Below are 13066 nucleotides of genomic sequence, written 5' to 3' on the forward strand. Positions count from 1 at the left end.
CCAGTCTGTTTCTATTGATTGGCTAGTTGGGATCATTTATATTGAAGGTTGTGACTGATACGTGTTGGCTTCACTTTTCCACATTGTTTTCCTGTTGTTTTTTCCTCCGTATTTCTCCTCTGTTTAATTCCTTGCCTTACCTGGCAACTTCTTTCTATCAATGTTTCTGTATTTGTAGTCCTTTTGTTATCTTTTTCTAATATATCCTTTAAAGCATTCTGTGCAGTGGATTACATGGTCATAAGTTTCTTCAGTTGCTCTTCGTCACAGGAGTATCTTATTTCTCCATCAATTTTTTGAAAAATAGTTTTTCAGGTACATCAATCTGTGTTGGAGATTGTTTTTTAGGGCTCGAAATACCTAACTCCAGAATCTTTTTTTGAGGATTTGTGTTCAGAATTCTGCTGTGATTCTGATGGGCTTTACTTTATAGGTGATTTATTTCTTCCCTCCAATCACTTTTAATATTCTGTTCTTATGCTGAATTTCAGGAACCTTTATTATTATAGCCCTAGTTGTCAATTTATATATTTCAAGTATAGTTGGAGGTCAATATGCTTTACTTATTTGTATGTCAAAAAGTTTCCTGCCTTTTTTTTTTCCTGTAAAAAGGTGTTTAATGGCTTATGCACAGGCTCCACTCTCCTTACCAATTTCAATCAATTTTATGCTCTTCTTCTTTGCTTTATCATATAGCTGTTAGATTAACTTTTTATAGTGTCTTCCATTTTTTAAAATAACTTTCTTTTCCTGGTAGCTAGCTGCATTCTTGCTTACTAGATGTGATACTCTGTTCTGATCTTCATTCAGTCTGCTTCATATACTTTCACCAGACTTTATAATCTCCGGCATTTCTGTTTGGTCCATTTCTTTGCTTCTATTTATTATCTATGTTTGGCAATTCTTGCTTTCCATTGTTTTCCTGAGTTCCTGTACTTGTTTATCTGTGTCTGTGTAATGTCTTTTATTTTAATAGTCGTTCCTTTTTGCATCTTATATATTATTTTTTTCTATCACCTCTTCCATTTATGTTTTTACTTATGCTGGTAATGTCTCAGAGATTTCAACTTGTCTTCTGACTTCATCTATCTCTTTGAGCTATGGACATGTACTGGGTGGGCTGGACATTTTGGATTGCATTTTATTTCTTCATCTTGCCCCTTTTTATTTTCCATTTTATTTTGTTTTCTGGGTTGATAGTTGTGGAATTCTTATGTTAGATGACCTTATCACTGGTGTTGAGGTTTTCTTAGGAGGTGTCTGTTCCTTTGGCTGTCTTCTAGATGTGAATGGTTCTTCATCATTATGTCTATCCTAGGAATCCACCTTCCTAATAGATTAAGACTGATGCTATCAATTTGACTTGGGGCCCATTCCTTTGGTACTATGGTATGATTATGTCCACTTATAATCACAGTGTTGTTATACAGGGTTGAAAAACCGGTTATAGCATGTATAATATCCTGTTGAAGTAGTTCATGTGGCAATAACAATAGACTTAAGTACAGTCTTTTTACTTACAAACTGGTAAATATTAGCCTCACATCTCTAACATTTGGAGGAAGGTCTGCAGAAATATAGTATAATTCAACTTATACGAGGAACTTGTATGCAATGATTTTCCACTTACTAGAGTATTTTTACCCTGTTGTAAGTGGTTTCAGGAGGGGTATGGGGTAGGATGGAAAGAAGAATGAAGTTAAATAGAGCAGAAACAAGACTAGAGGGCACAGGATGGTCATCCATGTTTTGGGTCACTGTAGGACATGGGATAAAAGGATTGGGAGTGAAAGTCTAGGAATTTTGTAATGAACCAGAAATAAGAGAGAGTGTTTATTCCCATCAAAGTGTCATAACATCAAGTGACACAGTTTAAAAAAGAGAGTAAGAAGATGAGAAAAAATAAAAAAGAAAGGTTAGAGATAACCTGTTGACTCATACTAAAAAGTGTAGAACGATTCATGAATTTGCTTCTCATTCTAACACAGGGGCCAAGGAATTCTTCTCTGTATCATTCCAACTTTATTTTATTTATTTGTTTATTTTTATCATTCCAACTTTAGTGTATGTGCTGCCAAAGTGAGCACTGCATCTTTTAATTTCAAGAAGCCACATCTAGTGAGAGATTGGTGTCATTTAGGTTTGTATAAGTGAAATCTGTGGCATTCCTGCAATGGTATGATGCATTTTGCAGAAATGTTCCCAGCGCTATGCAATGGCCATTTGTCCCTCTTGAGTGATACAAAAATTCTAAGCCAAAGCAAACCTGATGTGGACGAGCTAGAATTACTCTTTGAGAAGGCAGCTTGTGACACATACATAAAGTTCCTTACCTAATATGAGGAAATAGTAACAAATCCTTCTTCCATGTGGCAGCTCTGCCAAGTCCAGACATTGGCTCAAGCCTCCAGATGTTTAGATTCTACTTTACAGAGCATGCCTTTGTGCTGGTAGTCAAGAAGATGGTGTGACCTTTCTGGCAATGAGCTTCCTCAGGGCCTCCTTCAGGTCTCTGTTCCTGAGGCTGTAGATAAAAGGGTTTAACATTGGAGTAACTGCCGTGTACATCACAGCAGAAGCTTTTTCCTTCACAGCTGTGCGGACCGAGGAGGGACAGAGATACACTCCAATGGTGGTTCCATAGAAGAGAGCTACTACAGAAAGGTGGGAACTGCAGGTGGAGAAGGCTTTCTTCCTACCACCCACAGAAGGGACTTTCATGATGGCCATGATGATTTGAGCATAGGAGGCCAGAATACAGATGAAGGGTGATGCTATCACCATTCCTGCCACAATGAGCACAAAGATCTTGTTCACAGTTGTGTCTGTGCAAGAAAGCCGGAGAAGGGGAGTGAGATCACAGAAGTAGTGGGGAAGTTCATTGTTGCTGCAGAAAACCAGGTGGGCCATCAGCAGGATATGGGTGAGGGAGATGAAACAGGAAAGCACCCATGGGATGCCAGCCAGCAGTCCACAGAGCCATGGGCTCATGATGGTGGTATAGTGTAAGGGATGACAAATGGCTACAAAACGGTCATAAGCCATCACAGCTATTAAGACACTGTCCATGATTCCAAAGAAATGGAAAAAGTACATCTGGGTCAGGCAACAAGAGTAGGAGATAGACTTGTTTTTTGTTTGGATGCTCACCAGCATCTTAGGAACAGTATTGGTAGCCAGGCAGAGATCAACCAAGGAGAGATTGGCCAGGAAGAAGTACATAGGAGTGTGCAGGCGGGAGTCTGAGCTGATGGCCACAATGATCAACAGGTTCCCTACAGCTGTGACCACATACATGCAGAGGAACAGAGAAAAGAGCAGAGTTTCTTGTTCTGGCATTTCAGCCAGTCCCAGGAGGATGAATTCAGATGCGCTGGTTTTGTTCTGTGCTTCCATGTGGATGATTGTCCTGGAAGTATTGAAATGTGAAATCGCATGAATGTTATGGGGATAATTTGGGGAAGGTGGTTGAGATCCCTTTCTACTTTTCATATGAGGTAATTACAATACCTTGAGCCAGGAACAGAGTGTTTACATTAGTTCATCTTTCAAGGCTTAGTTTTAGGCCTCCAACTAAGTATTCCAATGTTATACAAAGATAGAGGGAGTGGATTTTGTGTGTGTTCTCACTAAACAAAAAACTTAGGACCTTATTCAGCACAAATTAAATCCAGAAAGACTTGATATCCAAGAAGTAATGGTCAGCCAAAAAGTTAGTATATAGGTAGAAAAAATACAAATAAGTCAATTTAAATATAAATAATGTAAATGAGAATGCATATAAAGAAATAGTAAAATATTAGACAACAAGTTTTGATACAAATGAGATGTAGAATTAAAGTTTAAGGCTGCAGTACTGTAGAAGGATAGAAATTCTGAATATGTTGGACTTTCTACATAGAGTATGTATAGTGAAGTTTAGCAGCAGTCATTGAAATAATGGACAAAAAAGGTATAACTTCTAAATTTGTAGTAAGATGTGGGAAAATAGAGATTTTTGATGAGAGCACTTCAAGTCAAGGACAGAGATAAAATCAGCCTCTATAACCATGGATTCTGTATATACAGATTCCATGAAACACAGATGGAAAATAGTTTTTAAATGAAGCTGAAATAATCCAGATATGTGTTCCATTTCATTTGTGGAAGCTAACATTATTAATCAGAGTATAAAATAGAGATTTTTATGAGTAAGGAAGGCAGGGTGAGTGTGAAGAGAGAGAGGGAGTAGAGTTGATTAGTGTTTACCACATGTATTGCTGAAATAGCCACTGATCCTCATTCAGATGTAAAATTCACACCTTAATAAATATAAGAATATTCAGAAGTTTCTTCTGTCCTAAACATGTACAGACTTTTTATGACATTATCTCTTAAAAAACATAATGTAAAACTTTGCCTAGCATTAGGTGGCATTAGTCAACTGGAAATAATTTCAAGTTTATGAGAGGATGCGTGTAGGTTCTGCGCAATTACTACCTGAATTTATAGAAGAAAGTTCAGCATAGGACAACTTCGTATCTTTAGGCGGTCCTGAAAGCAAGTCCATAAATTCGGAGGAATGTCTATACAAGGAAGCAAAACAAAAATCATGTCCTAGGGATTATATTGCAGACTTTCTCATAGATCTGCTCTAAAAGTTAAGAATATGCATAAAATAGTCATTGTAGCTTTATTCATAGTGATGAAAAATGACTAAAACCAAAGTTTCCACCATCAGAATATGGTTAAATATGTTGTAGAAACTTATTTTTTAGAGCAAGCCTACAGCATATAGGTCCCCTTCCCAACCCATATTCTTCCGGTTACACAAATCAACACTGGTCCATTAACTCTCAGCCCAGTTCCAAAGTGACTATAAAATTGTTAAATCACAGTGTCTCATTCCCTTTCTCCAAGTTCTCTAATATCTCCCCAAGGCCTGTGGAATAAAATTCAATATAACATCCCAAATTCTCCTAAAAATTGATCCATGCCCCACCCTATCTTCTATCTTCTCTGTGATTACTCACCCTGTTCTCACCACAAGTGTTTATGTGTCTACTGATACACATAGCTAAGACCCTTTGCCCTTTGTAGCTGCTTCTTACAATTTTAAGCTCTCTCTCTCTCTCTCTCTCTCTCTCTCTCTCTCTCTCTCTCTCTCTCTCCTTGTGGCACTGTGAACAAAGGATCTTGACAGTGGGCTATTTACCCTGACATGTTTGTACTTTTTAATTCAAGACAGGACGGTTGCAAGTTGCCAAGGAGGGGCTCAAATTTACAACTCTCTCAACTTAGCCTCCCAGAGTGCTGGAATTACAGATGTGCACCACTAGGTCCAGCTCTGTCTATATATTTGATTACTAGCTCCTTCTTATCATTGATGTTTCAGCTAAAAATTCTACATTTTCACACCAACCATGGTGATACATACCTGTAGCCCCATTTACTGAACTTTAGAGGCTGAGGCAAGAGGACCATAAGTTTGAGGCCAGATTGTGAAATTTATTAAAACCTTGTTACAAAATAAAAAAGTAAAAATGGCTATGAATGCAGATCAGTGGTATAGCACCAGTCTAGTATATTTGAAGCCCTAGACTTAATCTCCAGTCACACACACACACACACACACACACACACACACACACCGAGTCCCCTGACCATCTATCTTAAGTACATCTCACCCTCAAAGCAAAACAATGAACACCCTCATCTTTACCCTGTTCCCAGCACTGTTCTTACTATTTGAAAACTTAAACCTCAAAGTACCCTACAAAGTAAACTTGCTATTCCAGTTTACATAGGTGGAAACATGTGTAAAAAGATTGAAGAGGTCAAATTCTCATGCTGAGAATAATCTTATTAGATTTATAACATCTATCTATATACAGAAGGTCATGCTATTTTAAATCTCTTCCCACTGAAGTTGAAACACTATTAAGAACAGGCACTGTATCTTTCTTTCTTGGTTTATTATACCTTTATTTAATCACAGGGACTGACATATTATATGGACTTCTGAATTATTTATAGAAAAATCCATAAAGATAAATGTGAAATGTGCCCGATGAATGAAATGAAGACAGTAAATGTGGATAACAGGTATTTCAGGATTTGATGGGAGAATTAGTACAGACTGGATTCAGGGAATTGAGAGAGATGTGCATGAGGAATCAAACTTCGGGTTTTATGTTGGTTTCCAGACCTGGGCTGGGTGACATTTAGCAGCATAGATTGACTCCATGGGGGCTTTATAAACTGAATATTGTTGGCACTAGTTCTTGTGTATCCTTATAGAAACTGTCCTCAATAGATAGTTTCCAGCATCTCTCTCTGTTTCCTTCTGGAAAATCTCACCCGTTTTAATCTTTGATCCCATCCAATCTTATGGCTTTTGTTGTCTTGTCATATATGTCTTTTAATGCCATGGCTCTTAAGAAAATCTAATAAAAGCTATCAAATGTTCCCTCAAGACCACAAACACTGGAATAGCTTAGCATAGAATTTTAGGATTCAGAATGAATAAATGAATGCCATTATCTTCAACATAAGAACTTCATCTCAAAACTTTTTTCTAGTGTTTGCTTTTAAAGCTTATTCTCAAATGTTTAATTCCAGGTTCTCACCTACATCTCTATTTCTACTTGCATATCGAGCCATGATACAAAGTACACATAACTAGATCCAGATAGTTCCAGTAGTGAAATTGGCTGGCCTGTGGTACTTGCAGGAGGAGAGATATCAGGTAAGGCAGAGTTTAAATCCAAGCTCTATTACTTGCTATTAAACTCTCTAAGATTCATTTTCCTTATTTTCATAGTTAGGATAATTAACAACTACTTCTGGGATTTTTTGATGATGAAATGGGGCATAACATAGAAAGAGACTAATTCAGGGGTCAGTATCATAGCACAATCTCAGCCAACTCTAGGCGGCATCACATCCAGCTTTAAGAAAAACGCTGTGGATGAAACACATGATCTACAGCTGAATGGTTCTACAAATGAGTAAAGAAATTATGGAAGATATACATAATAAGATAGTGCTCAGCCTTAAGAAGAAAGAAAGCTTTTCATTTGTGTCAATGTCGATGGATCTGGAAGACAGTATGTTAAAAGATATGTTAAGCACAGAAAGACAAATACCACTAATTCTTAATCATATACAAAAGCCAGTTTATTGCATAGCATAGAGAGTAGAACAGGGGTTAACAGAGACTGAGAAGGGCAATGTGGAGCACAGTAGCGTGACATCTATTGTGGTGGTACACACCTATAGTCATAACACTTGAAAGGATCATTTGAGTTCGAGTCTAGCCTGGGCTACATAGTGAGTTTGAGGTCAACCAGAACTACATAGTGAAGCCTTGACTCAAAAATCCAATACCCAAACAAAACAAAACAAAACAAAACAAAACAAAGCAAAATGAAGCACAACGAAGTTACTACAGTTGACAATATTTTGTCATGTATTTCAAAAGAGAGAGAGAGAATTTTGAACATGTCTAATTCAAGGGATAAGTGTTTGAGTTGATGAGGATGCCAATGACTCTGATGTGGCCATTATGCCTTGCATAAAGATATTAAAATACATGTTGGACTTCATCAAAATGTACACTTACTATATGTCAATGAAAACTGATAATAGACATATCTTGGCTTGAGTCAAGTTCCTAGCACATCTGGGCTGTGTAATCCCAAGTAAGTCATTCAGCTGCTAATATTTTTGTCAAAGGCAATGGTGATAATGCTATATAATTTATAAGGGTTTTTTGAGGACTAAATTTATGTAAAATCTTTGATATTGATTCTCACATTAAACAAGCTTATAACTATAAGCATTCTCTTCCCTGTTATTTCCCTAGAATACATTTAAAAATTGTTTAAAAAAGGTTAAAAAAAGATAAGAACAAAAATTTAAGGTTTCTTAAAAGTGGTAATTTGCAACCATATGTCCAATCTTAAATAACTATATCTGTTAATCTGAGCAACAGATTTGATAATAAAAATAGATATTGTATCAACTATTATTAATCAGCTATTCTTGGTTTGAAAATCTAAAACACGTACTGTTGTATGTCTCCCTGTTTCTTTCTTTATGTCTGATTTTTGTTCTAGCTTTTGTTTTTACTTTTCCAAACCAAATTAAATTAAAAAAACAAAATAAAACAAAAATATCAATTAAAAATAATAATAACAATAACAATTATTATTTTCTTCTGGACATCTTATTTCCTTGCATGAAGTCACCATCCTTCCAGATACCTAAAATATAATTGTTTTCTCTTCTTTCTTAGTTGCATCACTTTCTAAGTCAAACCATCAACAAGTTGCTATATCCTCCATAACTTGGGATATTCTGTTTTTGCAGTCATTTCCCACTCCAACCACTTCACATTAAGGTCCTTTTTGTTTTTGAACTCAAAAATTTCAATCCTTATGCATCTATTTCCTTCCCTCCAAGCTACCCTGAAATCAATACTCTAATTTTCCTGAGGTTTAGCTGTAAATGCATCACATTTTTATCCACTTAGATCACACATAAATATTGATTGCTATGTAGTAGGATCTTGGCTCAGTGTTCAGGGCAAAGACATGAAAATACATAGATCAGGGGCCAGAGAGATAGGTCAGTGATCAAAACCTTAATGTGAAGTGGTTGGAAAAGAAATTGGTGGAAAATGATCAGGGAGGGTCAGGAGGAGTAAGATTAATACAAAGAATTAAATTGCATCACATGTACCAACTCCTTATGATAGATGTGGACACTATATACTGTGAGAAGGTAATAAAAACATTACTGTGAAGATTACAGGGTCTCTCAAGAAGCACAGGTGATTTAGGCAGCAAATTTTGGAAATAGCTTTTCCTCCCTTATGCATTTTATTCCAGGTTCAGAGACAAGACTCTGCATTCCCTCAATAATTGTCCTTTTCATTCTCCACTTTCAAGGTTCTTCACATCCAATATTTAATACAAACCTAACCAATAACAGTCATGGACACTTTATGTAGATGATATGCTCTTAGAAATAAATAGTGAAACAGAGGTTATGATCCCCATATTATAAATGTAGTGATGTTTCAAAAAGAGTTAGGCTATGTACTGGCTCTAGTATATTTTAAGTTTGAGTTTGGTTTCAAATGCATCTACCTGACTCTAAAGCTTTCCGTGTTTTCACTGGGCCATGCTCTTCCTCAAAATCTCTCTTCCTGGAATTCTTTGCCCATTTAATTTTCTTCAGGAAATACACCTTCTACAGAGCTCTACATGTCAAAGCTACTTTCCTCTTTTGTGTTTGGATGTCAGACTTGTAGATTATGCCAAATTATAACATTGAAAACATCCTACCTCAAAGTATCCTAACTTAACTAAAGAAATCAGATTTTTAAAAATCGTAAATTGATCTAGCAAATATCCTTTAATGAAGTTAGCAACTAGGTTGATGGATTGATCCCAGAAATCCTCTTGCCTGATCACTCTTCATGTTGGGGCAGATCTTTGGAAAAGTTATCAGCAACTAAAAAATTCAAGCATTCCTTTAACTTCTCAGTGAGTCTGCACTCTTAAGTAGCAGCTCTCTCAAAACCCATCTGGCCCCCTACAGGTCTGAGTTCCCTCCACCTGGAGAGATGTGGATCCTCTAACAATTCTCAAAACAAAACAAAGGAAGTGACTCAAATGTCTGTCCATGAATAGCCTTGAAGAACTCATGTGGACTCTGAAATGACAGTCCAGTTTCTAAAAGGAAAGCAAAATTAAATGGTTAAAGACTTCCAGGAAGAGGGATTTCAAAGAAGAGCATGGCCCAGTGGAAAAGTGATGAGCTTTAGAGTCCGTATCATGCCATTTAAGAAAGCTTTGGTGGCATCTTAGCTCTACTATGTTGAGAGAGATAAGTGAGCATGAACATTGGGCTTGAGCACTCTGGTATTAATTTTGCCAGATGATATTGTCTAAATGTCTGGCATCCCTGAGATCATAGAGCTGTCTCAATGGTCACATAGCCTGTTTCTCTTTCTCTGACTCTCTCTCTCTCTCTCTCTCTCTTCTCTCTCTCTCTCTCTCTCTCTCTCCACACACAGAGTTTTGTTGTTTTCCATTCTCTTGTTGTCTGTAATCTTAATCTCTCATTCTTTTTCTTTGTCTTGTCACTTACTCTGCTATGTTTCTTCTTGTGGACATCATTCAGGCACTCATTAAATGGCTGAGTTTCCTACCTTGAGATGGAAAACAAAGCAGTTGACTCTACTTCTGGGATAGGATTACTCTGGGCCAGAAGGATGCCTCATGGATGCACATGTAGGTATCCTCCTGGCCCAAAGAACAGAAACTCAAGTGGGAGACAAATTTGTAGGAACACAGGGAATGTTTACAATTTAGAGACTAATAAGAAGCCAATTCCCAAGGCTCCTTGTTAAACAAATTGTCCAATTTCATCTCAATCTCAGTTGCCTGAACGATTCAGTTTAGCTTTCTGAAATATGTTATTAAGAAAACTGTGTAAATCATTTTAGGTCTTCAGGAGATAAGTTGAGGATACCTTTTGGCTTCTCAACTTTCTCTGCATAGTCACCTCTTGGAATAAGCTCTCCTTAATTTCAGAAATCTATTTCCAATGTTCAGCATTATCTTATAGGGAAAGCCTATTCTTATTTGTAGCTTATGTTTCTCACCATTTAAGCAAACAAAGAAACAATGCAAATAAGGACGCTTCCATCTTCACTTAAACTCCACAGGGCAATTTTCTGTGAAGGTATCATGATTTTCTTCTATTTCCTCTAAAGCAAGAATGAGGTTCCACCCAGATGGAACCACACAAAGAGAGCATAACAGGCTGAGTCTGTCACAAGACTCTCACTGAGAATTGTTACCATAATAACTTCTTGGGAGTCTAAATTGTAGTATTAGGAATTGAGTAGTATGAAATACTTCCCAGATCAATATCCACTGAATAAATACCCATAGAAATGGTTGCTATATTAGAACCAGTTTTTAAAGCTTTTAGTTATATAGATATCCAATATGGGCAAAAGTAAATAGTACTAGGTTAGGACGTATGAAATTGTAAATATAACATGTTCCACCAAAAAAAAATTAACTTCATAGAATCATTACTGAGCTTTAATGAAAACTGAATCAAGTGTTTGATTGATCTATGTGTTATCTATATTTTCCTACTTCCAAGGATGGATTCCAAGCAAATTTCATGTATTATAACAATTGTGTGTAAAAAAGTACACACTTCTTTGAAAGCACAACCATGAAACCATTAATTCACTTTAAAATACTAGTAACTGAATATTATCATGTATGCAGTAATGACAACTCTTTAAATTACCACATTATTCATTGTCCAAATGATCTATCTATAGAATATAATTGGTTGATCATAGTCTAAAATCCTTTTTAATCCAGAGGTTTTTCTTCCGTGCATGTTATCTTCCATAAATTTATATGTTGAAGAAATGGTCCAGCTTTTCATGATTGTTTTCATTTACCATTTTTGATGTGTCTCTGATAAATTATGTTATATTTATATCTAAATTAAGCTAATAGGAGTGTATGGGAGGGCTTCCTGCTACCCTGTGCCAGCGGGAACAGTCCCAGCCCAGGCACAGCGTGGGCCAGACCCTCTCCCACCCCTTTAGGACACACCCCAACACACTGCAGCACCTCCCCCACTCCGGCCACTGAGTAGGAATTTGTGCTGCGTTCTGGGAAACCCCAGGACCAGACCTAGCCCAGCTCCGGTGAGTGTGTGGGAGAGCTTCCTGCTACCCTGTGCCTGCCAGACCAAATAATGGTCCCAGCCCAGGAGCGGAGTGGGCGAGACCCTCTCCAACTCACTTGGGACCCCCCCCCCCATCACTCTGCAGCACCTCTCACACCCCGCCCGCCAAGTAGGAATTTCTGCTGTGTTCCGGGAACCCCCAGACCCAGGTCTAGCCCAGATCCAGTGAGTGTGACGGAGAGCTTCTTCTACCCCCACTCCACTTTAGCCCCCTCCAGGCACAGCTCAGGCCGGGCATACATGCCTGGGGTGTAACCCTGCAGCTGCAATACATGCAGAGAGTGTAGAGGATAGATCCAGCCAGCTAGTTCAGGAGCAGAACATTTTGCCACAGGGGCACAACAGGTTCACCCTCAAGGGCAGCAGTGGGAAGGAGGTGAGCACAGCAGCCAGACCCAAGCCAGGCACAGCTGGATAAGTCCAAACTTTGTAGAGCTGTACCTGAACTTCAGTACGTGCGAAGGTTATAAGTACAACAAAGATCTACAACAAAAGGTCAGAAGACAGTGCCACACAAAATGACGAGCAGGAACAAAATGCAACCTCAGAACCCAAGCCCACCTGTAACAAGTACAGAGGACACTAACACAGAAAAAATTGGAAATCACACAGCTGAAAACAATGAATCAACGGCTTCTGAAATAAACAAACAGCTGCACAAAGATAGAGGCCCTCAGATTGGAAATAAAAAAAGAAATCCCAGAATTAATAACATCTGCGCTAAAGAATCAAATGCAGAAACATATGGAGGAAACCAAGTGTTGCCCCAGAACAAATGTGGAGGACACCAGCTCCGCTCAAATGCATGAATTAATAGCGTTGATAGTAAATAAGCAACAGCAGAAAGATATAGAGGAGCAATTCTTTTCTGAAATAAAACAAAAAGAACTCTCAGACCTCATAGCATCTGAAGTAAAGAGGCAACTACAGAAACATAGGGAGGAAACCAAATCTGAAAAAAACACTGCAGTGAAAGAATTTATAACTGCTTCTAAAAAAGATATAGATAAAAAAATAGAGGAGATTAGAAAAATGACAGATTCCCTGAATGAAGAATGCAGGCAAGAAATAGATCGCATGAAGCAGAGTAAAAGAGATATACAGGAAATTAAACTCTCAATTACAAGCTTGCAAAACCGTTTAAGTGAATGTGAAGACAGAGATTGAGATCTTGAAGATGCTGGTGCAGTTAGTGAAAAGGTAAGAAAGGATCTTTTAAAAACAACGAGGATGCAGGAAAGAATAATCCATCACCTGCAAGATGATGCAAAGATGAACAATGTGAGACTAA

At 37.7% G+C, this 13066-nt stretch overlaps 1 protein-coding gene and 1 pseudogene across 1 annotated transcript; both read right to left on the bottom strand.

Moving 5' to 3' along the window:
- Positions 1 to 1943: 1943 nt before the first annotated feature.
- Positions 1944 to 2043, bottom strand: LOC111817176 (annotated as a pseudogene).
- A 411-nt stretch (positions 2044 to 2454) lies between these two features.
- Positions 2455 to 3396, bottom strand: LOC101585047 (olfactory receptor 24). The gene has a single exon (XM_004632873.1). It carries the CDS (start codon positions 3394 to 3396, stop codon positions 2455 to 2457), a length of 942 nt encoding a protein of 313 aa, XP_004632930.1.
- Between the last annotated feature and the right edge of the window lie 9670 nt (positions 3397 to 13066).

Source organism: Octodon degus, unplaced genomic scaffold, assembly GCF_000260255.1.
Source record: "Octodon degus isolate 3935 unplaced genomic scaffold, OctDeg1.0 scaffold00050, whole genome shotgun sequence".
NCBI lineage: Eukaryota > Metazoa > Chordata > Mammalia > Rodentia > Octodontidae > Octodon > Octodon degus.

What these genes read in the sequence shown, in the direction of transcription:
- LOC101585047 (XM_004632873.1), bottom strand. Translation starts at nt 3,396, where the DNA reads ATGGAAGCACAGAACAAAACCAGCGCATCTGAATTCATCCTCCTGGGA.